General features: G+C 40.1%; 1 protein-coding gene across 1 annotated transcript in view; it reads right to left on the bottom strand.

Moving 5' to 3' along the window:
* Positions 1–5558: 5558 nt before the first annotated feature.
* LOC125014578 (cytochrome P450 26B1) overlaps positions 5559–25609 on the bottom strand; it is a 32443-nt gene continuing 12392 nt past the window's right edge. Inside the window, exons 3-8 of the mRNA XM_047595767.1 lie at positions 20917–21141; positions 11231–11349; positions 10908–11064; positions 10507–10662; positions 9117–9401; positions 5559–8999 (exon numbers count right to left, since the gene is read on the bottom strand). Coding sequence (XP_047451723.1) covers positions 8607–8999; positions 9117–9401; positions 10507–10662; positions 10908–11064; positions 11231–11349; positions 20917–21141 — 1335 coding nt within the window. The 3' untranslated portion in view covers positions 5559–8606. The remainder of the gene's footprint in view (positions 9000–9116; positions 9402–10506; positions 10663–10907; positions 11065–11230; positions 11350–20916; positions 21142–25609) is intronic.

Below are 25609 nucleotides of genomic sequence, written 5' to 3'. Positions count from 1 at the left end.
ATTATTTTTAGCCTTAGTTTCATTTCCACAGAGATAAATATAATTCAATTCAGTTTTATTTATATAGCGCCAATAACAATACAAATTGTCTCAAGACGCTCCACAAAAACCAGCCTGAAGCCTCCAGATCAGCCTGAGGGTGATGGTGGCAGGAAAAGCTCCCTTTTAACAGGAAGAAACCTTGAGCAGAACCCAGCTCATATGGAGGGACCCATCTGCCGAAGGTCAGCCGGGTAGAAACAGAGAAGAGAGAGAGAAAAGAAGAGCAGGAGAAACAAGATAAACAAACTTCTGTCATAGATACATACCTCAAGCTGAAGGAAACATGTAGAATCTAATAATACAACATATGCTGATTTTATGCGACAGTTTGAGAATATAAACTCATTGTGTACACACTGTATGTAGTCGCAGCAATATATACATTGTTGCATATTGCCTGATGCTGACAAATATTTGCCATGTTTCCATTCTTAGTTTTGCATGTTAGCCAGATGATGTACTAATTAGTGCTAAATATATAACACAGCAGAGGGTTATGGGAATGTCCTTAGTACAAAATTATTTCAATTTATCTTGAATTTTTTTCTTTTTTTTCCCCACTAAATTTCATTGCAATCAAAGTTTTTTTTCACTTAATACCAAAATATGACTTGACAGTGATACTGTCTAGCTTCTCTATTGTCTTCATCTTTTCATTTAGACACTATGTTAAAACTCTGATTTCCGCTATTTTGACTAAACTGTTCAGAGAGACAGTATTTTGATTAAATTGCTGAGAATCCTGCATGAAGTTTATTATTAATTGGCTTTTTAGCACATGATCCGGTCTTGATATTGATGGTCACTCTTCCGCTTCCAGTGCAGTGTGATTCTGTTGACTCGCTCTATATTCTGTTTGGTTATTGCTTGTTCTTTGTATTTCTGCTGATCCCTTGTGCATGCACCCGAGGGTTCAGCAGTGTGCTTTTGCATCCTGGCTGATGGATAATAACAGTGGTCTAATCCCCTGAATAAGATGGGAATCAGAGCTAAGACAACCCCCCACATTCTCTACCTTCCCCTCTTTCTACAGTCCTCTGCCACCTTCTCTGCCTTGTCTTTGTTTTTCTGTTTCTTAGTAGAAGTGGAACAAAGGTATTGTTCTAGAAGAGACACTGAAGAGAAGAGACACTGACAGCATTTCAATATTTTGTCTTTCAGAATCCATATTTTGTTTTCTTGTACCCTCCCTGTTCTATGTTGAAAGTCTCATCTTCCCAGTGTTTTTGTCAGTTTTACTTGATTAACTTTTGTGTCACACCTTTGTCTTGTTTCTCCATTTATTTGAACCCACCCCCACTGTGTATGATTTGCCAGATTGTCTTTGTACCTCAGTGTCTTTGCTTTCCAGCTTTACTCTTGTTTGCCTTTAGTTTTTGACCAGTTTGTTCTTCATTTTTTTTGGATTCTTTGCCTGCTCCCTGGCTGTTTGCATGCCTGAATCTATGTATGTATGATCTCCTGCTTCCAAATGGATTAAAGATTTTGCATTCTGGACTTTGTACCTGAGCTTTGCTTCCTCTTTTTGCACTTGGGTCCACACTCATCGGCCTTCACATTGTCCTTGTTTTCTCAATAATCTTTATTTATGTTTCTGTTTAGCTGTGTAATCACATATATTTCAATCCCTGCTTAAAACAGTACAGCAGTGAAATAATGAACACATGGAGGTCATCAGGTTTAATATATAATAATATTAATTTAATATATAATCTTTATGCCGGAAAGAGAACCTATATAGGATCTTAACAGTATTCTTTCAGTGAGACTTTACAGCTTGTCCCAAAATATGTATCGCCACCTCAAGTCATGCATAACACACAGCTATTTGGGGTTCTGATGCAGTGATATATAGAGATGCATAAGAGACAGCAGCTGTTATAATGTTCTACTGCGCCCCAAATTATGTCTGTGCTTATTTACATGGAAAGGAACTGAGATCACATTTCGAGGGCTGGTTGGGAACATATGCGGAGATGTGTTTTTATGCCACTTCTGACCACAGGTACAATTTAGCCACTTGTGTTTGGATTACTCAAGTCGGATGTTAATGCATGGTCTGAAATGTTGCAAATTTGAAATAAGCCCGAAGGGAAATTTTGAAGTGTATCCATCAACCAAATAAACAAAATGCAAGTGATTTATTTGAATTTTGTTTTGGTGAAGCTGCTTTTGACAAGTACTACCTTATGTTAAAAAGGAACTCCCCTACATTTTTTCCCCTCCTGGGTTGACTGAATGTTTTATTTTTTATTTTTATTTATTTTTTTCTAGTCTGTCTTGTTCTGGTAATTGGGTGCAACAGAAGATTAAAGAAGTTTTATTGATCACAAGATAAATTTTAGAGTTGATAAATGTTGTTAATAGACATTACACTTAGTCCATGATGACAGAGCCTACCACAGTTCATTAAAACCATCTAATCATGTCTATATACCACAACCAACAGGATACAGAGAAACACACAAACACAGTGCACACACATCCTCTATTCCATTGAAGTGGTTCATGTTGGAGTACTTAGTGTGGCAAACAGTCTCTCCTGGCGGCAATACTACAAACAACCGAACTCCTTGTTCTTACCACAAGTAGTGTGTGATTTGGCTGGTGTGTATTGTGTGTATCCAAACTGTTGAGCCAGAGTTTCTTTAACTCATATTTTATATTGTCATATATTATTTACAAAATGTCTCATGCTCTATTGTGTGTGCGTGTGTGTACACCATCAAACCACATCTTTGAAGTGTGTTTAGGTTCTTAAACGTGCACCCACTGAAATAGGTTACTCTCTCATTTTGGTCTCCATTTCTGTCTTCCATCAAGCTGAAGAAAAACTCCCAGCTAACATCGCAGCCACTTTTCCTCTTGATGTTCGCAAACCACTGTGATCTGCTGGCTGGGAAAGAAAAACAGATACGCAGGCATTGAGACGTCAGTCAGTCATTGCGCTGAGAACCTGAACCACATCGCCAGTATCTGTGTGTCCTGACGGGCCTCAGTCACATTGTTAAACTTGCTTTGAAGAGTTCAATGCCAAAATGAATATTCACAACGGAAAACCCAAGGCATTACGAAAACGTTTACCCAATTTAGTTTATTGTGTAGCCATGTGTTGTTTCCCAGTGGCTTTTCAAAATGAGAATCAGCTTCATTGGCTGTGTTTATGCATACGAGGGTATGACTTTGGTTTGCAGTTCCATGCAGTTCCAAGAACAATGTTCAGAAAAGAGCCGCCATTAGTCAGCGCATCAGTAAAGCTGTAGACAACGCGGTTCTAGTGTGATTTGATCAAGTGTGTGGTCTTTTTTAAATGTTGGGGTGCATTTATTTATAAAAGCATCCATCCTGCTGAGGATTTCTTGCCAACAGCCTAAGTATAATGTGTCACAAAGTAGGCATAATAATTGCACACTACATTTTGCATATGAACGTCATGCCTCAGTTAAGTCAACAACCCTAAAACCATAGATCATGTACAACATAAGGAGGAGACTGGACTGGTGGAGGGAGCTGTTGTTGGCAGTGTAGGAAATGGGAAATTAAAACCTCATGCGAAAGACCTTACACAAGAATACGGGGCTCTGCTTGGAGTAAGTTATGATCCATTTATACCATACTTCTGACTGTCAACTGTTAATCAATGGACAAATAGTAATTAAAAGAAATTTCTTGTATAAGAAAGGGATTATTGATTCCTGTCACTCATAGTAGCAAGCAGACTAAAGTTCGGGAACTTTGTCCGTGTACACCTTTATCCTTGGTTTCAAGATTGAATTAAGACTGGACATTTCTAAGATGGACACTATTCATGTTATTGCTCAACAGTGGTGTGTAATGGGTATTTTTTTTTCCGGATGCCAAGTAAGACAAAAAATCTAATCAATATGAAGTAGGGGAGAGAAAAGAGTATGTTGCAGCTTGTATGTCTAATATAACTTGAGCAGCCATTGGCCAGCAAAATAACCGCTGAAGTTTAGTACTACCAGCAATCACTCAGTGCCCACGAAATTCTCCACTTCAAATGTTTGAAAACCTTTCTTCCTCTCTGTACAAAGTTCTAGTTTAGGCTTTGGCCTGCCGTCAGATTTTATCTTGTTGCTGTAGTGGTTTTGTAATTTTTTAATTTTTTTTTTATTAAATCTTCCAAATCTCCACCCTCCATCACTGCACTTGCTAATGCTGCTAATGAAACTTGCTAATCTCCCTTTATTTCATTCAGCGGCTTGATGATGACTATACTGTTTTGATAGGCGTGAGGCCAAAGAGTGGCTGGCTTCCCTTGACACAGTCCTGGCCAATCACAGGTGAGTAGTGTGATGACAGTAGCCTCACGTGATCGGTTCATCATTCTTCTTTTTTTCACCAATGGATGTCAGCTCTGCCTTTCCTCCTTTCAGACAACAGTGTACTATATCGTATTTCACCACTCTTTCACTAGGCAACATTTAGAGGGGCACACATTGTAAAATGCTCAATAATTAGAGAAGAAAAATGATAGGAAGAGATGATAGTGACACAACAGAACAGAATTGCTGAAACTGTTCAAAAGGAGTGTTTTAATTTAATGACAGCCACAAAAACAATAAAACAGAGGAAACGTCTCCTGGACTCCAGGAGAAAACGTTGTTGGATGGATGTGGATGGGTGGGTTGAAAAAACTCTTTAGTGCAGGAGATTGGATATAGTCAAAATAAATAAATAAATTGCAGCCTAAACCTAATAAATGCAGGTTTAAAACTTATATGTTACATATATATCACGTTTGTATGGATCATATTCTGTGTATGTTAGAAAGATCTACAATATATGGCCAATGAATCTGGATGGACACAGTTCTGACATTTTATGTTTTTGTAATATTAAATTGTGATTGTGACAAGTTGGACACATAATTGAACACCTAGATTTTTTGTGTAGACATAATTTACATTAAAACCCAAGGCAAATTCTCAACACAGGAAGTGAGGTGATATAGCGGTTGATAAAGGTACAGAGCAAGTCTGTGTCAGAGTAGCTTCTGGGCTGATGGATGGGTTGACAAAACTTTGACTTTAGTGTAGGAGATTGCAGATTGTTTTCTGTTTAGAGTCCAAAGGTGTTTCTTTTAATCCTTACTCTTTCATAACCTATGTTGTTGTTATTATTATTGTTATCATAATTATGAAGGTCGTTTGTGTGGACACAAATACCAAATCTGTCTCTAAGTCTAATCAATATTTTTGCCTGAACGTTACCAAACACAGTTTAACCAACATATCAGGAGAGATATGTAAATTCTTTAATTGTATCTTCTTAATATTTGGTTCCCTTTCAGTCAGTATTAAAACAATCTAAAGACATGTCAAAGTAAGTTTCATTTATCTCTAGTTTCTCTACAGCCGCTATAGCATCCCATCTCCTCAACAGGACATCAGAGTAAATATTATATATACCCAATGACACTGTAGTATATCACAGTATATATAGTAGATAATTTAAAGAAGATAAATTAAAGAACAAATGGACACATACAGTTATTGTTTTCACTTTATAGTTTATTACAGGAGTACATTTAACAATCACGTAACAAAAGAAGGAAGGAGGAAAGTAGCACAAGACATTCATACAAACTAAATGAACATTTTTTTTCCTGTAAAAAGAAATACAAATATATGTACAGAATGACAGGACAGGTACAGAAACCAACAGGTGAGAGGAAGGGGTAATGTAGTCGCATGGCACTTAAAAAATAAACATACCTCGCAAGTGCTTTCTGTTTTCCATAATTAATATCAAATAAAATGCAGTAATAATAAGTCTGAATAACAAAACAAATAATAATTATTACAGTAATCAAACAACAATATTAACATTTTAAACACTGTTTACAATATAATTGAAATACATAACATTCTAAATACATCCAATATTTACCAAAAACCTTCTCATTTAGGCTAAAAACTCTAACTCTGTAAAAGAATAAAAATAGCATTTCAAATACCTTATAACAACAATATTAATTGTACAATAACATTAATATTAGGTTATTAGTAGATGTAAATAGCTGATTTTCCCCATGGCTTGCTAAAGGAATGAATATTGTACAAATTAATATACACTATAACCTATTAATGCTCTTTTTGTTTCCACAAAATGCAAACATTTTAATCAGCTAAATTATATACTGTACCAGTCAAAAGTGTGGACACACCTTCTCATTCGATTTCATGAGAAGGTGTGTCCAAGCTTTTGACTGGTAGTGTGTGTATATATATATATGGGAAAGAAGTAGCAAATCTCACTCAGTACAATCTGTTGCAATCTAGACTAGACTCTAGACTCTAAACTCTCAAATAGAAAATGTACACAAGAAAAGCAGCAAAATGTATTTTCTTATATATTTTATAATGAAGAAATCAGTGGTGTGGTTGGTAGAAAGAAAGAGTTCAACAGCGCCCTGGCACAGACAGAATCCATCTGGATTGCTATTAGATGACAGGATCCCCCAGTAACAAAGGCCTTCTGGGTGCAACCCTGTGCTGCCCTGAAACCTATTTGGTCCTTCCCTCTCAGGCTTCAGTTCAGAACTTAGAGCTCAGTCTGAGGGTTGTGTAATATTCTAATGTTCCTCGATCAAAGTTCCTTGGAACCCACCCTAATCGTGGAACATACAAGCTCTGATGTGAAGAGTTCTGATTGTGCAATCTCCTCAAGCAATAAACTTCCTTCCACTAATAAAGTTGCTCAAACTATGGGATGATTTTGTGTTTATTCATTTACTTGTGCATTCTTAGTGTTGATTAGAGCAGCAAGACAGAATATCGCCCTTCTATGAAGAGACCAAAATGGCTGCCTCATGGAGACGAGAGGGAAAAACAAAGAAAAAAAAAACAGACTGACAAAGCAACGCTCAAGCAGCATGTGTGTAGGTCTTTCCACCTCTAACTTATATTCGTTTCTCTGTATTCAGCCCAAAAAGTTGCACCACTTTATTAAAGTCACCAAACTCAGAAGCGTAGTTTATGAATGAAAGCATAGGTTCAAAGAAGTTACAGAGCAGTCCTGGACCTTATTACTTGTGACTTGGATTCAGTTGCTTTTCTCGTGGTTGTTTTCTGCCTCAGGCGCCACAATTGCTTCCTTTTGGTGGTAGAAAATGGTTGCAGAAGGTTAAACAACCACAGCTTTTTGTTTATGTGGTCAGAAAGTGTTTCTAAAAGTAATCAGTCCAGCTCTGGAATTACAACAGTTATTGGATAGGGCTTCTATGTACAGGTAACTATCAAAATGCAAGGCTAATGCATTATCTACCACAATATCTCTTCTGCACCTGAGTTTGCTCACCATCAGGAGTAGCGAGGTATGCTATATATGGGCAACATTTTGAGTTAATGCGTACAAGCAAACTGTGGGTTGCAGAAAACAGAGAATTAGTTGTCAAGGGAGTCTAGCATCAAGACAAGACTTTCTTGAGTTTCTTTGACTTCCTCAGTTCCCATTTTTAGGGTGCGTAGTCTGGACCCCCCAAAATGCTTCTTTGAAATGTGAGCACTTTGAGAAACTTTTTGCACATGATGCATGAGTGGACAAAAAAAAGTATGGAGGCAGACAAACAAGTTGCCTTTTTACATTGCTTCAAAATGTCACTGGTCCTGTCTTCTGAAATATCTAGCCAGTATATATCTTATCCATCAGAACTATATCCCTCATTTCTAACTAAAGCCCTTTCATTCATCTTCTGCATTGATGCCTGACCCCAATTTGCAGTGCAGTGTAATTTGTATTTGTTGCATCATTATTCAGCCTGAGGAAATGGTGTAGATCCAATATGGTAAGTCTATCTCTACCACACTCTGCCACCCAATGTACTGTGATCCCTTTTCCCACAACTGTATGCTGGTAAACTTTTTGAATCTTCATGGACCTCTAATGTTAAAAAAGTGACAAGAGCCACCACTGATTTCTGCCACTTAAAATCTTTGTCAAACAAAAGCCAAAAGTTGATTTTGGGTGGCGCCATTAAGTTTATGAATCAGCATAAAATCTGGAACCATCAGTTCATAGAGCCATCTGTTTTACCCTGCTAAACAACTGCATTGGTTCATTGATTTTGATTAAGCACAAGCAAAATCCTGCTTTCTTTCATCCCATACCCTGTTTCATCCAGCTCGTCTCCTTTCCACAACCATCCTACTTTTACTTTCCTACAATTCATCAAAAGTACCACCACACGTCTCTTTCTTCCTTTGTGCACTATCCATATTCTCTTTCAAATTATATTACATAGCTTTTGTACATATGTTTTGTTTGTATATTTCTTAAAAAAAAAAAAAAAGTACACAGAATAGAGCATAATTAGGATTTTTTTTGGCAGCTTCTCCTTTTCTTTTAGGAAAGTCCCGATCATCAACAGCTGTAACAAGAGACGAAGACTTCTGCTTTTCTTTTAGTCTGAAAAGGAACCTCCAACTTGGCAGAACAAATGCTGAGAAGAAAAGATAACTCTGAAAATCCTTCTTTCCTTCCTTTTTTCTCACTTCAACCATTCAACCTGCCCCCCACCCAACTTATCAACCCTCCACCGTTCAAACAGTTGCTCCCAGCAGCTCTTCTGACTTTGCCATGATCTCGTTCTGGTTGGAGTCTAGGCCGTAGAATTTAACTTTCAGCCCATCGACCGGGTGGACCACAGGTACCGTGACCACACGAGGGAACTGCCGAGTGGCAAGCTCGAAGCGGCTCGTGCTTGCCAGCTCAATAGCCAGGATGCGTAGGAAGAGAGTAGCAAGCTGCTTTCCCAGACAGGACCTGACACCTCCACCAAAGGGCAAGTAGTGGAAGCGTCCCTCTTTGTCTTCACCTCGTTCCTGACTGAAGCGGTCCGGGTCGAAGGCCTCCACATCCTTGAAGACAGCGGCAGTGTCGTGAGTGTCCCGAATGCTGTACATCACACTCCAGCCCTTTGGAATCTGTACTCCCTGGAGACAAAAGACAAAGATAACAGTGATAACTTTTCTAAAAGTGAAATCCTAGCTGTAGGCAGATTTCTAAACTTGCTAGAGAGATATAGAGGGATATTAGAAGGGGCCACTCACATCAAGTTCAAAAGTCTGCATGGCAGTCCTGTAGGCCCCTGAAACGGGCGTAAAGAGTCTCAGGACCTCCTTGATCACACAGTCCAGGTACTTCAGGCTCACGATGGTGTCCAGCCTTAGCTCTCCTTCAGGGCAGAGGCAACCATTGTGCAGGAGGCCCCTGGCTCTCAGCTCCTCCCTCAGGCGCTCCAGAATGGCAGGGTGGCGGAGGAGCTGCATGATGAGGGAGGTGCTTGCACTGGCCGTGGTGGCAAAGGCAGCAAAGATCAGCTCTATGGTTGATTCCTGTGGGATGATGAACAGACAGGATGAATTATTCTGTCTGTCTGTCTGCCTAAAGCCCATTCACAAGTTAATGTATTTTAAAAATGAACGCCCATAAGTATAAACCCAACCAAAAATCAAACTCAACCTCACACCTCAAGGTTGCCATTTGTTTCATAACAACTTTGGCCCAACAGTAAATGTCAAAAGCCAGTGCAGAAAAACAGTATGTTGTTTCTAATTCCTGAAAAGTAGCTGTAGTTTGGAAATCTGAAGTTGTTGTCCGATGACAACATTTGGTGTGCCATGCTGGGCCCATTATTAAGGTAGTGGAATAAATAACAGCAAGTTCTGGGCAGCACAACTCTCATTATGAATCTCTCATCTGCATCTATGTGTGTTAAAACACTCCTGAGTCTAATCCTACATGTGTGTGTTGAATACACTGGCAAAGCCTCTGTGACAGGGCAGATCACTGTGTGTGTGTGTGTGTGTGTTTGTGTGTGTGTGTGTGTGTGTGCACGTACGCGTGTGTGTGTGTGTGTGTGTGTGTGTGTGTCTGTCTGTCTGCCTGTTTAAATGTGTGTCAGGGTGTGTGTGTGTGTGTACAGGAGGCCTCTTTCAGACCCCTAGCAGGGGGAGTGTTGACTTATTTTTGGCCCTGGACATAACCCAGAAACCGCAAAGACCGAGCATGAAGCAGACAGAGTTGAGTTTCCACAGAATTCCTCAGAATTACTTTAATAGGTAAATAGAGGGTGTGCGTAACCATGAGAGGGTATGTTTTTTCTGTCTGCCTATGGGCATCAGCTTGCCATCCCTATGTATTTTATAGGTATACTAAAAGTCCCGTGCTTATGATGTGATTTGTTCAAGGAGTTATGATGATTGTGTGGCCAGTCAGCCCAGACAGGTTCCCTTTGGCAGCACTTTACTGCGTAAACAGTAAGTGTTCTGCTGCATTTGAGTCTGACTGGACACATACAGCACAGCATATCAGAGTCAGTGTGTATCTGCATGCTACTACATATGATTGATTGACTTCTTGTGTGCCTGGCTTCTCTCCAGTGTCCGTTTGCTCTCCCTGTCCTCCTACCTAGGTGGTTTTTGTGCATAGGTGTGATACCTTCAGTTCCTGCATGGTGAGCTCGGTGCCGTTCTCTTTGGCGCTCTCCATCAGGACATCCAATGCGTCACTGTAGTCCTTGCCCTGGGAACACAGCGGCTTCTCCCTGATGGCTTTCTCTATGCTTTTCTGGAGGGTGTCTCGTGCACGGATTCCCTGCAAAGACGCACATTTGTACATTAACCAGTTAAATAATGCTTGCTGTTTTTGTTTTTACAGACATTCACAGAAATATTTCATGTCACTGTACTCGTGTTCTTTCTTGCTAAGAATATATTCTCAGATTTTTTTTGTGTGTGAATTAGCCTTAATTAAGAACCTAAAGGTCAGTTTTGGGTTAAGAGAGTGTATACCAGAGGGAAAGTGTAGGGCCTGGTAAGCAAACCTTGGATCTCACATACCTTTCTGTAGCCACTGAACGGCAGGTCTATGGGCAAACTGAAAAGATTGTTAACAAAGTCCTGGAAGGTTGAGAACAGATGCCTCATTTCCTCCTCCGACACCCTGAAGCCCAGCAGCACCCTGACGGCCATGGTGAACGACAATCTCTGGCTTTCCCTGTGGAAAGGCGTCCCATCAGTTACAGCCAATAAACACACTGCGCAAGCAAATGAGGGACCTTTGGGAGTAGCCTGAGATGTGCTTGAAAAACAACAGATTTTTGCAGTACAGCCAGTTTCTAGCTATCAATAAATGTGATTCCCCTCCCAGACCACCAGCACACCTGTAGACGTTGATGGGCTCAGGATTGGAGCTCCACACTCGAAGGCTTTCCTGGATGACCTGCTGGATTTTGGGGAGGTAGGACTCCAACGCCTCATGGCTGAACACTTTGGCAAACACCTGCAGACACAAGGTAAGAGGCAAATAATGTAATTTCAAATGTGACTGCACCTGTCTGCTCGTGACGCAGATAAAAAATCAAGCAGGATTTTCATTATTCAATTCATACATTGTAGGAACTGGCTCATTGACAGAAGACATACAGAAATGGCTTTGAACCAGTGCAGAGGGGACAAAGGCACACAGATTATATACTTTAATCTCCCTATAGTCAGTAGACTTGCACACTCAAACTGTTTCGGCAAATCCTGACTTGAGGGTGTGTGAGCAGATAACAAGAAGAACAAGTTTATTTTGCTGTAATGTTTATATCCATTATATCCACCAAGACATTTACTTTCTTTTTAAAGGTAACTTTAAAACGATCAGCAGTGAACTGTAGATAATATGTGGCCATTTTCAAAGGATAGATCACATACCACTTTCCATTCTTCTCTCTACAATATTTTCTTGTCTTTTAAGTTATTGTGTGTTTATTGGCTATATTTCCATTGTGTAGTCATTCTTACACATTCTCTCTTCAATTCTCTCTTTCTCTCTCTCTTTCCCCCTCCTTCCCTCTTTTACAGAGACTTATACATTTTAGAGGTTTTCCCCTGTAGTCAGCAGAACTAGGATGACAGACAAAAAAAGCAAGGGAGACGAGGGGGCAGAGTTAAGTCTTTCCTGGCTGCTTGTAGTATTTCTTAGGAGGAATCAGTCACCAGTCGTCAGCGTTGTTTGGACAAATAACATTCCATCAGATTTAACTTCCAAAACTACCCTTAAAACAGTCTTGGGAATGATTTAGAAGTGGCGACCACTGGATAAGAAAAGGGGAGAAGAGATCAGACTAGAAAAGGGCTTTTATATAATTTTTAATCACTCACTCAGATTTATTTGGATAAATAACATTCTGGTGTGTTTAACCTTCACGGCTTTCACTGAAACAGCCTCAAACTGGTCTGAATAAAACGGAGAAGAGGAGCGTAACGCTGCTCGTTGGGGTAACTTTTTCAGTGCTGTTTAATTTTACAGTGGTTTCTCCATTTCTTTGGTTCAGTAAATCAGAAATCACAGAAAAGCAACAGCAAGTCCGATGACTGGTACAAATGGTTTGCATTTTCTGGCCAATGCAATGTGACTGGGAGAACATCTGGACAAGAAAAATTTATATTAGAAATTAATACTATTGATTAGTGGCCAGCCAACCCCTTCACGTCACTTTAAGAGTCGCCCAGTTGTTTGGGAAATGACATTTAAGATATGGGTTTAGTTCGCAGTTTAATGCAGAATAAAAGATGAAAGTAGCTACACAAAAAATTAGATCTGTGTATTATCCAACACTCCTTGTAGCTGCTGGAGGTGGTGCAGAGTGCAGTATTAATTAAACAAAAACAGTCTGATGGAAGTGTGGACGGGTCATCGATATCATGGCTCCACTCTCGTAGACTCTGCGGAGACTCTGGCTCCAGACTTGTAAGATGGCGGCACCCGTATGCCTGGGAAAATAGCTGGAGTTTCGCCGCATTGTCCGTATTTATATACGGTCTATGGTCTGGATTGATGATTGATTTTGAAACGCATACATAAAATTATTTTACTGCACGTTTAGAACGTATTTCCAGATGTATCAAACTGGAGGAACATGAAAACAGAGTGTTCCTGCTTCTCCTCATCAAGACGTAATGGAAGCTGAGAGGGAAGAAAGCAGCTTCTAGTGGGATTTGAGCCCAGGCCAGTGAGGGTACATGTGGTTCTTGATTTCAGTGCTTTAGCCACCAAACCATCAGCTAGGCACTTGTACTCCTATTTGTCCTCTACCTCATTTTCCTCATATTTTCCTCTCTCCTCCATTGCCTTCGTCTTTCTCTCTCCTCATTCCACCAAACCCTGCTTCCCTCCCTCCGTTGCTCTCAGAATGAATGAACAATAGTCCACTGAGCTGGTGCTGTGTGCATGAGACTGTGCATGTGTGAATTATGTGTGTGCACCATATGGGTACATATATATATGCTGTGTATGTGTGTGTGTGTGTGTGTGTGTTTTAGGGAGTGGTTAGTACAGATTACAGAGCGCTCTAAGATGTTAGCAGCACTACATTTCCTCTACTGCCGCACCCTGGGCCTGCTGGTCACAGATCGGCTTACATGACCTGCTCTACAGCCCCAACCACAGGAGATTACCCACAGTATCCTTCCACAAAAGAGTATGAGACAAAACACTGGCTGCCATGACTCATTTTGTTCATCTGGAAATGGTGGCCGTTTGTTCCCCAAGAAAGGATCTTTCTAAATCAGTTATTTCAAAGTATGTGAAAATTAACTGGTCGAGTCATTCATTCATTTTACAAGTTTCTTTATCATGAAATTGGGTGGTTTGTTGTTGGATTTAATAACCTTGTTAATCCAGTGACTGGATCTGGAGGAAATCTGCCACAATTAGAAATCTTTGTCTTTCATTATTTATAAAAACACAGTGATTATCCTGTGGGATTTGTTTTCGTTACATTACAATACACTGCTGGGCATATTTCCCATAATAATATGTCCTCAATCTACAGAAACGTGTACTTTGTTTAAGTTGTGATAAAAAGATGAGTTTAGAGTCATTTGTCCATTGTACACTTTTCCAGATCAAGAAATTGGATTTATTGTTTATTTTTGATCGTGTGACGATCGTCTGTTGTATAGAGTACCTCAAAAGCCACTGACTGAAATTGGATGAAATCTGGTGGAATTATAAATCTCCATACTGTCTTCCATTGTCTTTAATAAGACAATGATTGCTCTGTAAGATTTGGTGTAGCTGCATTATAATAGATGGTTATTTTAGGTGCGTACTTCTGCTTTGAAAGTTGTGTTTTTTAGATTTAGATGTTTTGATAATCAGTTTGATAAGCAGTCATTCATTCAGGTTACAGGTTTCTCGTATCTGTTGGTTTATTGGTTGGTTTAAAATGGATGTCTTAATTAGATTCTGATCAGTGCTCAGTCCTTTGATGGTTTCTAGATTACAAATATTTCTATATTCTCATCTGTTGGCTAATGACTTTAAAACACACATGCACAGTCAGACCAAAATATAATTGGGCAAAAAGAATGGTTAAGCCAAAGGCAGTTGTGTAACGCTGTGAATTTAGCCATTTAACCCGTCTGCACTGGATTATGCATAATTGGTCAATTTGTGTGAGCACTGCCTATTCCTATACGCACACACATACACACACCTAAATACAGCCGGAGCAGCCGGGTTGAGCTACTGTAAGACCAGCGAGCCAGTCATTCATTGTGGCAGGCAAACAGACGGTAGGCCAGAAAGGTAACTACAGGTCATTCAAACAGACACACACTTCATATCTCTCTGCATGGTCTGGCTCTCAGTCCAACAGTTTTTTTTATGCAGTGTCACTCTTGGATGTTACACTCAGGACAGAGAGCGTACGTGAGCGTGTTTGTATGTGCGTGTGTGTTCGGGGGGATTGTTCAGCACAACAGTCGTTTTGCTGCACCACAAAAACGTGACTGTCTTCTGTAGCCTGCAGTACAAAAGACACAGGCTTTAGGACACACACACACACGCACACACACATGTCCAACACACACTCCCAGGCCCCTGCACACACACTGATATAGTCAGACACACAGACACAGTTGTCCTAATAACATCCATATGTCTTAAATTATGTGAAAGTGCTGCGAGCTGCTGGTTCCACAGACATGTAAAGACTCCTTTATTCTTTTCTCTGCCCTCTCTCTCTCTCTCTCTCTCTCTTGCTCTCATTTTGCTCCCACCTCTTCCCGTCTCTCCCTGCCCCTTTAACCATCCTTTCTGAAATACTTTTCATCCCTTTCTGTGTTTTCTCTGAATAAAACATGCATGTCCTTTTTGAATGTTAAAAAGCATCGCTGTGTTGTTGAAGTTTAGTGCGTCTGTGCAGATATACTGACAAAATCACAGCAGCAAAATTAATGCTTGAGTTGTATCTTGTATAACATCCAATTCATTATTCTCATCTTCTATAATTGCTTGTCCTATAGAAGAGCTGGAAGCTACCCAGCAGTCATAGGACAGGTTACAGAGAGACAGACAACCATTCACACTCACACTCACACCTATGGTCAATTTAGAATCACCAATGAATCTAACGAGCGTGTCTTCAGATGTTGGGAGGAAGCCAGAGTACCCAGAGAGAACCCACGCAGACACAGGGAGAACATGCAAACACCACACAGAAAGGCCTGAGCTGGACTCAAACCCAGACCTTCTTGCTGGGAGGCATCAGCGCTAACCAATGCCAAATTCAAAGATCTGGTCTTATAGAAGGACATATATATTTTGACTGTCCTGGATGTGTTTCCAGAGGTGGAAACATAGGAAAACAGCATTCATCTCATCTCATCCTCTACTACTGCTTATCCTCACTAGGGTTGCAGGGGTTGCTGGAGCCAATCCCAGCTGGCATCGGTTGAGAGACGGGGTACACCTTGGACAGGTCACCAGCCTATCTGACTGTCCTGGATGCGTTTCCAGAGGTGGAAACGTAGGAAAACAGCATTCAGTGTTGCATTAAACTGCAATTTTGCAGTGTGGTTTCCTAACTTTAGCATTTCTATTCAGAGTTTTAGAAGGAAACATTGTGCTTTTTATTTTTCTCAGTATAATTTCATGCATTTCTCTAGTTTATTATGAGTTTCAGAGGAAAAGGATTGCATTTTTACTCCACCACGTTTACTCAACAGCTTTAGTCTGCAGGTCCAGTGTCAGTTTAGATATAAAACATACATAAGGGAAAAAAAAGGAAAAAAAAAAGGAGAAAAAAAAAAGATATAAAACATACAATAAGCAATGAAAATGAAAGGACTGCTCTTATAGAAGGACATAGAGCATAGAATAAACTACCCAAGTACATTTAAACTGAATGTATTGGAGGTTTTAGAAGTATGAATAGCACCTATTTATTACAGTACTCATAGAATATTACTCCCTCCTCATGCAGAGGATAGTCTGAATGATGACGTACTGCATAAAGTACTTTTTAAATGCAGGACTTTTTCCACAAGTACGTCTTCTTTGAACTATTGTACTTAATTTCTATGGGACTAATTGAATAATTACGGTCTACATTTTCTTCAAAGACAGAAGACCACATCACACTGGAGTAAATAAATAAAAAAGACTAAACGACACTCTTTAAGACTGTAGTATATGTAGAAACTACTTTTGAAATTCACCACAACTCAACATTCATGAATCAAGGGTAGATGTGACCTTTGACACTGACAAAACTCAAGACAAACTGAAAAAGTGGTTTTCACCTCACTTATACTTGACATTGCCCTCTACTGGTGATTAAGAGAAGCACAAGTGACTGACACAATCGCACAGAGACATTGGGGGTGGTAGGAAGGACAGCACCACCTCCAAAATGCTTAGAGGGAAGTGGGAGACTGTGCAAAGAATGGAGAATCCCACAGATTTAGTCCCTCATTAAAGGTTAATCACTTGGTGCGTGGTGTCCACATTTCTCAATATCGCTTTGAGAAGAAGAATATCAGTGTGAGAAGAATCTACCAGCTGAATGTGTTAAGCTGAACTGTTAAACTAAGGCAGAGGTCAGTCTCTGTTTTCCTGCCTGTATGTTCCAAAAGAAAAAAAAAATAACAAGGGGAAAGGAAAATGTAGAGGAAAAAAAAAAAGAGGGGGAAAGCAGTAGAATGAGGAGATCTGGGCTGAGGAATCAGTGAAAAGACCCAGTGAGAGCTGTGTCAGAAAGGTGAAAATAAAGAATTGGCTGCCACTGTCAACAAAGCATACGCTTTAAAAACCTGTTCTTGGATTTAGTCAGTGTTGTTCCATTAAAGGCCACTTTTCCACTGCGGGTCTGATTGGGCTTTCGGACACCGTGTCAGCATGTTTAGGCTTACAGGTTTCTGGAGTCACACAAGGAAGAGAAGCATTGCCTCCTTTTCAGACTAAAAACTTGATTTAAACTGAGGGTGACATAGTGTCTCACCATCTCATCTTGTGTATTATAATCCAGGGTTCAAATCAGAGGAAGCCTTATTTACACTCTAAAAGAACTCTAAATATGGCCAGAGACACATCTGAATGACTACTTCTGTAAAGAGTGATTCAGTCAAAAGTGAAGCTGCCCGGCCTGCTCTACTTGTATGCTCATGTAGATCTCATAGAGCTCAGAAACACCCAATCGTTGAATCAGATACATGATATTTGCAGAAGCAGCAGTGCTAATTGAATGAACCACTTCACACTCTGCAGGTCCTTGATTATGTTTGTTTTTAACAACCAATTTGATGGATTGTGCCTGTTTGCAGCAGAACTACGCATGTTGGATGTTGTTGTTCAGTCGAGGTTGGTGTGTAAGCCCTGGCTGGCCCCATTTGACCCTGCTTGGCTTGTAGTGGAAAACCCGTCCACTGTGGTTCTTTGAGGGAGATGGTTTCCTAGCTTAACATGGGGTTATATGGAAACTGGCTGGCTCTGTCAATTCACCAAAGTCTAATGTGCTGTGTGAAGATTGTTTTTCCGTATGAAAACTGCAAGAAGGGCAGAGAGGCACACATTTAGACACACACACAAAGAAGGGCAGTTCTGGTCCAGTGGGTCAGACAGTGAGCCAGTAGCTGAATCTTTCTCTCTGTTGATGTTAATTCACTTGTTGACTTAGTTTTATTATCCAGTAAAAAGAAGGGAGGGCTGCCAAACACACACCTGCATAAGCCATGAAAACAGCCCAGCTGACCTCTTGCCCTCCTCCTAATCTTTTTCACTGTCTTTTTCTTACTCTTCTACTCATCATGTCACTCTGAAACCATGTGTCCCATTGAAGTACCCTTGAGCAAGACTATATGCCACATGCAAGCTGAATTTGCTAAATACAGGACATCACTGTAAGCAGTGATCTTGACATTCAAGTGCCTTTTGCACCTGTCAGTCACTGAGTGTTGGTGTGATTTGTGGGTTTTCTGTTGGCAGTTTTTTTCCCTCATGACCACTAACAGTCCCTATACTCATTTATTCTTTTCACTACTTTCAAATAAACTCTAGATAGAGTGTTAAACACACACAGGCTAATTTAACTGGTTTGAAGGAACAATCTTTGTAGTAGAATGTTGTTAGGGAGTCTCTCCATTGAGAACTGATTATGCTCTAGCAAAAATCTGCTAGGCCAATCAAATCATCTGGGGCGGGCTTTGTGCAGCAGCGAACAGAGGAGTAACAATGACGTGGTCATTCACGTCACGTGAGCACTGTGAAGGTGAATTACAACATAATAGCTGCAGTCAGGGAAACAAGCTGTGTACAGTCCTTTATCATACCTGATACTGAAGATCCAAAAATCAAAAGGACGAATGAATATTTGTCAAGAATGCCTTAATAAGGTAATAACAGTTAGTGGGACTATCCAGTTGCGTTTTAAGGCAACTTCCATATTCTTATATTTGAGTGTGAGTGAATTTTGTGTTCTCTGTCTTTAGCAATATAAACGTAATGTTTCAATATTTCCTGTCAATACAAATTAATTTAAAAGTGTCTTATCATCCTAATTTAACCTGCAAAATGTCAAAACAGACCTTGGACTGATCTGGTAGAAGAGTCTTGTAAATGTGGGATGTGAACCATGGCCAGAGACTCATGGAATGGAATCTGGAAAGTTGTCCCCTGTCATTGTTACCACAGGTTTCAGCTCCAGCTTTGCCTTTCTTAGCTAACCTTCTCACTCTTCATCTTGTTTGTAGCTCTTTGCAGTAATTGGAAAAAAGCGTACATTCAGAAGTACAGTGAATGATCCCAACCTAGTTTATCTTCCCATGCTCATATAGGCGTCATGGATTTCCATTAATCTTCAGTGTTTTTAGAGAAATAATTTCAGGGATTAACAGTATATCAGGGAAAGTATGTTTTTTTTCTAGAAGCATGCAGGTGCAAATTATCCAATATGACACTTGAGTTTTTTTTTGTTTTATTTTGTTTTTTTTTTGCCTTCTTGCCGAGGTAAACAAAAAGCAGAATTGCAAAGGAACTTCAGCAGCCATGTTTCCCAGTGACTGTAAGCAACTTTAATGACCTTGTATTCTTTCTACGTCTGGCTGAGTGTGTTGAGAGCAGGGCAATGTTCAGGTGTGTGCACATATGCTTTCGTGTACTGCCGTGTGTGTGTGTGTGTGTGTGTGTGTGTGTGTGTGTGTGTGTGTGTGTGTCGGGCCCCCACAGAATGCCCCTCTTTGTGCTGTGTCGGAGGCAGCCTTCCTAATCAGGGGTCATTACATGAGGTTAGTGCGGGGGTCTCCAGGGAGAGGAGAGGGGATCAGAGCTTAGATTATACCCAGCCGACCCCTCGCCGTCCCCGGGCACCGCAGCAACGAAATCTGACCGCACCTCCAAAACCCTCCACAAAAAAAAAAGAAAAGAAAAGAAAAAAAAGAAAACACTTGCCTTCTTTGCAAAAAGAAAATGAGAGACTGATTTACAGGAAGACACAGCAGACTCTGCTTCTTGTTCTTCTTTTTCTGATCCTTTGTGTGTGTGTATTTATCTGTGTGCATGTGCATTAACTGTGTGTGAGACAGAGGAAGGTATGTGCCCTGGGGATAAAGGGGTAATGGGAGGAAGAGGTAAGTGGCTGATTACCTGAAATGGTCCTGGCACAGAAAAGAGAAAGTACGAAAGAGGGAGATAATAGGTAGAATCGGGGAGAAAAGACAGAAATTAAGCAGTGAAGGTAAAAGGAAAAACAGATAATGGAGGACAGTCTCCTCATGTAGATGAGTGGAGGAGAGGTTTGAGTGGTGGAGGGGATGTTCTCACGCTTCAGTAGCCAGAATGCTGCTGATAAGACGGAGCCGACAGGATAACTTTACACTGATATTCTCCTTCTGCTTGAGTGGGTCCTACCTTACCCATTGTGCAGCAGATGACCCCAGAGCTTTTGACAAATGTTTGTGTCTCTGCAGTTTATCTCAGAGCATGAATATTGATAAGTGTGTTTGTACCCCTGCTGTGCTTTAATCGATTAATCTATGTGTTCTCTTCTAAGTAGTCGATTAGCTTTTTTTGAAAACTTTCTTCATTCTTCATCTTGGGTTGATGTTAACTCAGTCTTTTTCTAGAAACAGGTGCAAACTCATCAGTATGAAACTCAAACTCTTGACATCCAGAGTGGAGATTTGTTTGCCCTTATTTAATGGTGGTCATAGAAAGAATTGCAGCATTTCTTGCTTTTTTCTTTAGCTTAGATCTTTGTTGGAGGAAATCCTTGCCTACGTAAAACATAATATAATTTAGTTTTGACAGGTCTAAATGTGCACACACAGACTCCTTACAACTTGTACTGGACCGAATGCAATGAAAAATGGCACTGCCATGATAGCGTTACGTATTTACTGCCCTATTTATTACTCATTGTCATGTTACTTTTACAAGTAAATATAGGTAAATAGTTTCAAATAAATATTTCAGGAGCAGTACAAAGTGTAGCACATCACTTCCTTTCCCCTCAACTGGTACGTCTTTAGCTTACATGTTTGTATGCGTAAATATACATCCGACATTGTGTGCCCTCACCTTCCTCCTTTTGCGGTGGATGTCTCCAATGCTGTTGGCCAGTGAATTCGGTCCCAGCAGGGTGGAGGTGCTCTGAGGCCAGTCCACCGTCACCAGTGTGTGCTCACCCATCAGCACCTTGCGAACATTCTCAGCACCAGTCACCCGGATCAGAGGACGACCGAGAAGATGGGTCTTGAAGACGTTGCCGTACTTCTGTCTCCGCGATGCATGGAAGCCTGAACCCTGGGACAGAGAATGGGCATAAAGGTCAATCTAAGACCTCTATTGATTTAACAGGAATCCTGCTGGACTGGGCATGCATACGATAACACTGTATAGAATAGAATAGAATAGAATAGAATAGAATAGAATAGAATAGAATAGAAAATTGTACTGAAATTTCTTCAGATGGGGTCTCTTTTCTCAGTGCCCAGTGTTTCAGTTCATTCTCATTATTTCTATTTCTTTCTACCAGTCATCCTCTTTATTAGCCCTACTAAAACTTGCCTCATCACCTTTAGGGTACAACTTTCCCTCTGTGTTCAACTCTGAAAGCTCTTGGTAAGTATTTGTGTCTCTGGTTACAGATCCACATAAACAATTTTCTGTTGAGTTCTCCACATGTTTTCATGTATCCCTGCTCTCAGAGAAAAACCAATTGTATCCACTGGCGGCATACATCTATGAAGCCTGTAAGCCATCAGGTTAACGCAGTGGAAACTGATTTAAGTTGTGTTATCTGAGACCAGTTTTAACTTTAATCCATGAGTAATTAAGGTTAAAGGTTCTCAAAACATTTTCAGCTAAAGTGCACTGAATGAAATTCCTGGTAGAAAGTCATGTGTTTACACATCATCAATATGATTGAAGAAAAACAGTTAGGCTTGGTGGTGCAGTGGTTAGTACTGCCGCCTCACAGTTTGAACTTGAGGATGTTGTCCCTGTGCCTACATTTGTTTTCTCCAGGTGCCCCAGTTTCCTCCAACATCCAAAGACGTGCTTGTTAGGTTAATTGGTGATTCAAATTTGGCCTTAGGTGTTCATGTGAATGGTTATTTTTCTTTCTGTTCAACTGGGATAGCTTCTAAAAGAAAAGAAGAGCAGGACACCCACAGTAACGATAGTCCAACTACAGTTCTGAAGATAACTGGTAATTGGCCAACATTTCCTGCTACGGAGGACAAATAAAACATTTTTTTTGTCCCTTTTTCTTGGTGTTATCCAAAAGAAGGAGCCACATTTCAGGCCCCTGCCCCTCAGCTTGAGCAGTGCGTCTGTCGGTAAACCCCCAGAGGAGCAGAGCTGGAGTCAGTTAGCAGGCTGACCTGAGTTCAGCTTTGACGCTGACCTCTGAAAGGTCCGGGTCACGGCAGAGCGAGAGGGAGCCGACCCCAGAACTGTAAATGGGCTGTTTGAGTGAAAAGAATATATATCAGCCTGAGGCCTGCTTACTGTGTTACACACATGCGTACAGGACATATACACGATGTCTACCAACACACACGCAGATGTACACGTCTCCACACACTAGTACACACAAACACATGCTCAGATCCATACACACTCCCAATTCATAAAATACATGCACACAAAAAAAAGAACATGCAAAGCAAACAAACATGCAGAGGCCCTACTGCAAATTGCTGTGACAACACTAACTGGTTTGACCCCAGTTTACTCGAGGGGAAAGAGATATGTATGACTGTGAGGCACACACATACAGACACACACACACACTGAGGGTTTATACGTAAACATACACACCAAAGAAGCAGTACTAGCAGCTGGAAATCAGTTTAGACTCAAATTCTCGTTCATATTATTCATCTTGGGAGTCAAATCAACACGAGCCACTGTAACTGTAACTTTGTAACACTACAGGAAACCAGGGGTATGTTTGCTTCTAAGTGCAGCTATGTGCAGTATTTTTGTTTGTGTGCGGCGTTCAGCAGCTAATTTTAGCCAAGTAGTTTGTTTCCTCGCCAAGACCCACCTCTCCCTGCGGCGGTGCTTTCTGCTTCTGTGCGCTCGTACTCGTCTCCATGCAGCGATCTCGGTTTATGGCATAATTTGTGGCTCAGAAGCCTCAACACATTTGATAAAATACAAATAGAAAAAAATAAAAAGCTTCAGAAGTCTTAAATCTGAGGAGGTGTTTTAGCACTCAGCTGATTGCCTGATCACTCTGCTCAGTGTTCTGAAGAACTTTCATGATAGAAAAATACTGTTCTTTCAGGGCATAAAGGGGTACTCTGTCAATTATTATTTGCACTTTTAGAAAGTTGGGAGTCACAAGAGACAGAATAAAAGCCTAGAAGCAGCACAGGTAGAGATATCCCTGCTTATAGCCCTACCAAGGCTCAAGCTGCAAAAACACTGTTTGACCCTGCCTCTCTGTTCCGTGCAGTTAGAATGTCCCAGGGCAAATTAGCTGCACCTTCAAGGGCACAGTTTTGCACATCAGTCCTGATATGATACAAGCTCTGCTGAGTTCTAACTTGTTATTGCTCTTTGAATTCCTCTTGATAAGCCACAAGAAACCACATTTAGCATGCTGTTTTTCTGTCTTATCTATGTTGAACCCAGTATTCCTTGGAACTACATTTATACTGCATCTCAAAATGTGTCCTACAGCAATGTTTAGCAAAGCGGCAACTTTGAGACGTGGTGTCTCAGTAGTCTAGCCACAACAACATCATAACCACAGCCTTTCCTGCTGCATGAACTTTGCATTGTTACATGTTATAGAAACAACTGTCACTATTCCCTTTGGTAATAATTTAAATCATACATCAAAGGTTGCACCAGATTGCTGTTCTTGTCTTTCTGTATACAAGCTCAGTATCTTAAAACTAAATGTTTCAAAGAAACACTTTGCAAATTGACAACCAGTGATAACAGGAGATCAACCACCCTTTTCTTGCATTAAGAGTGACCTCAGTGGGCTAAACATGACTATTCATTTTCATATTACAGCTTTTGGAGATATTTTTTTCTTTGCTAAAAATAATCAAGTGAAAAGTGTCTGTAGCACTTCTGTCAGTGTTACTGTATATTAAACTCATAGAAATTAGCATCACAACCAAGGTTTGGATTTAACTTCATGTCTTCTCTATTAAATATGCAAATCGTTAAAACAAACTGTACTTCTTATGGTCTCATATTAAATAGTAGTAAAGCTCTTTCACCCTGAGGCATTTATTTGTCACCATTTTTTTCAGAAAAACTACAATCAGTGGACTTGTAGCAAAACTCCAATTGCACTAATCTCACTTTAAATCTCCTTTCTCCGTTTACAGTTTCCAATCTTATGCCACATTATTGAATTTGGATTTTTCCTGACTTTTTAATAAGGTCTCCGATTTGAAAATATGTTCACCTGTTTAATCCCAAGCTCCCTTTTTATCTTGAGGTACCCAAGATAGGGATACGCGAATTTATACTGAAATATCGATACCTCCAATAGCAGATCTTTATGCTCTAAAATCGATTCTCAATCAAAATATTGCTACTTTTGATACTTCAGTCATTTGAGGTAATGTAAATCATTAACACAAACACACAACAAACCTTGTGAAACTCCTCAACACATACGAGGCATTTATGGTGAGTATAGTAGTATAGTAGTTCTTAATTAAACAATAATTTATTTTCATGGTCTTATTATTTTTGTTATTTTACTTGTTCTTTTTTTTTAGTGTTTGAAACACAGTTTTCACAGATTTTATACAATTGTGAGCTTTGCTATATAAATGAGGCCGCAATCTCAATATAACTTGAGTTTAAAATAAATTACTCAGATGCCTTGTGTGTATGAAGGCTTTATGAAACTTTTATTCGAAATACACTAGGTTTTTTTTGTTTGTTTTTTTAAATTTACCAGACACATTAGAATGTGTTTATAAAGTATCAATATCAGATCAGTATCGCCCATTCCAGGCTGAACTTTACTCAGTATCGGATCGGAAAGGAAACCAGTGGTATCAGTGGTACACTGAGGTCAGGTTGAGCCGAGGTTATTGCAGAATTCAGTGTCGTATAAGAATGTATGTAAAAATGTAAGTCCCTTTCCTCTTGATCATAGCTTTCTGTTTATTGGTACATCACAACTTACCAGGATGTTGTTCTTGATGAAAACATTTCACATTTTTAGGTTTAATTCAACTAAATGTTTCAGAATTGTCCAGATCTCTCAAGAGGTGATGATGCTCCAGAAACCATCAGTCAAACGCAACCAGTGATCAACAGGAGATCCAAATCTGCATTTGTGCCTACTTTCTTGTTTTTTTCCCCCTCCTTGTGATGCACTTAACATCTTTCTCTGTATGAACTCGACCTAAATTGAGCACAGATGCCTCGGCCTCTCTGCAGCTCTGTCAGCCGTTTCATGTTGCTTTGAAAACTCTTGATTGCCAGACTGCTTTTATAGATGAAAAATGCTGCTAATTAGCATTTGCCCCGACACGCCCCACCTTCTGTCACTGCATTTGTAATTGCGCCTAAGCTCCTTCAGATGTTAAGACCATTTCATGAGGTGTCGACATTATTTTATTTACACCGGGTTTTTCTATAAAACCATTCAGGAGCTGCATTGTGATCTGTTTTTGTGTCGTGCCACATTTCTCTCATAATATCTCAGCCTAGTTAGGAGTGTATTTTTAAAACACTGATTGTTCTTTAACCCCTCATTCCATCACCTTTGTGGATTTAT

This window comes from Mugil cephalus, chromosome 1 (assembly GCF_022458985.1).
Source record: "Mugil cephalus isolate CIBA_MC_2020 chromosome 1, CIBA_Mcephalus_1.1, whole genome shotgun sequence".
Lineage (NCBI taxonomy): Eukaryota > Metazoa > Chordata > Actinopteri > Mugiliformes > Mugilidae > Mugil > Mugil cephalus.
The sequence above is the reverse complement of the archived record's forward strand: the minus strand, read 5'-3'. Positions and strand labels throughout refer to the sequence as shown.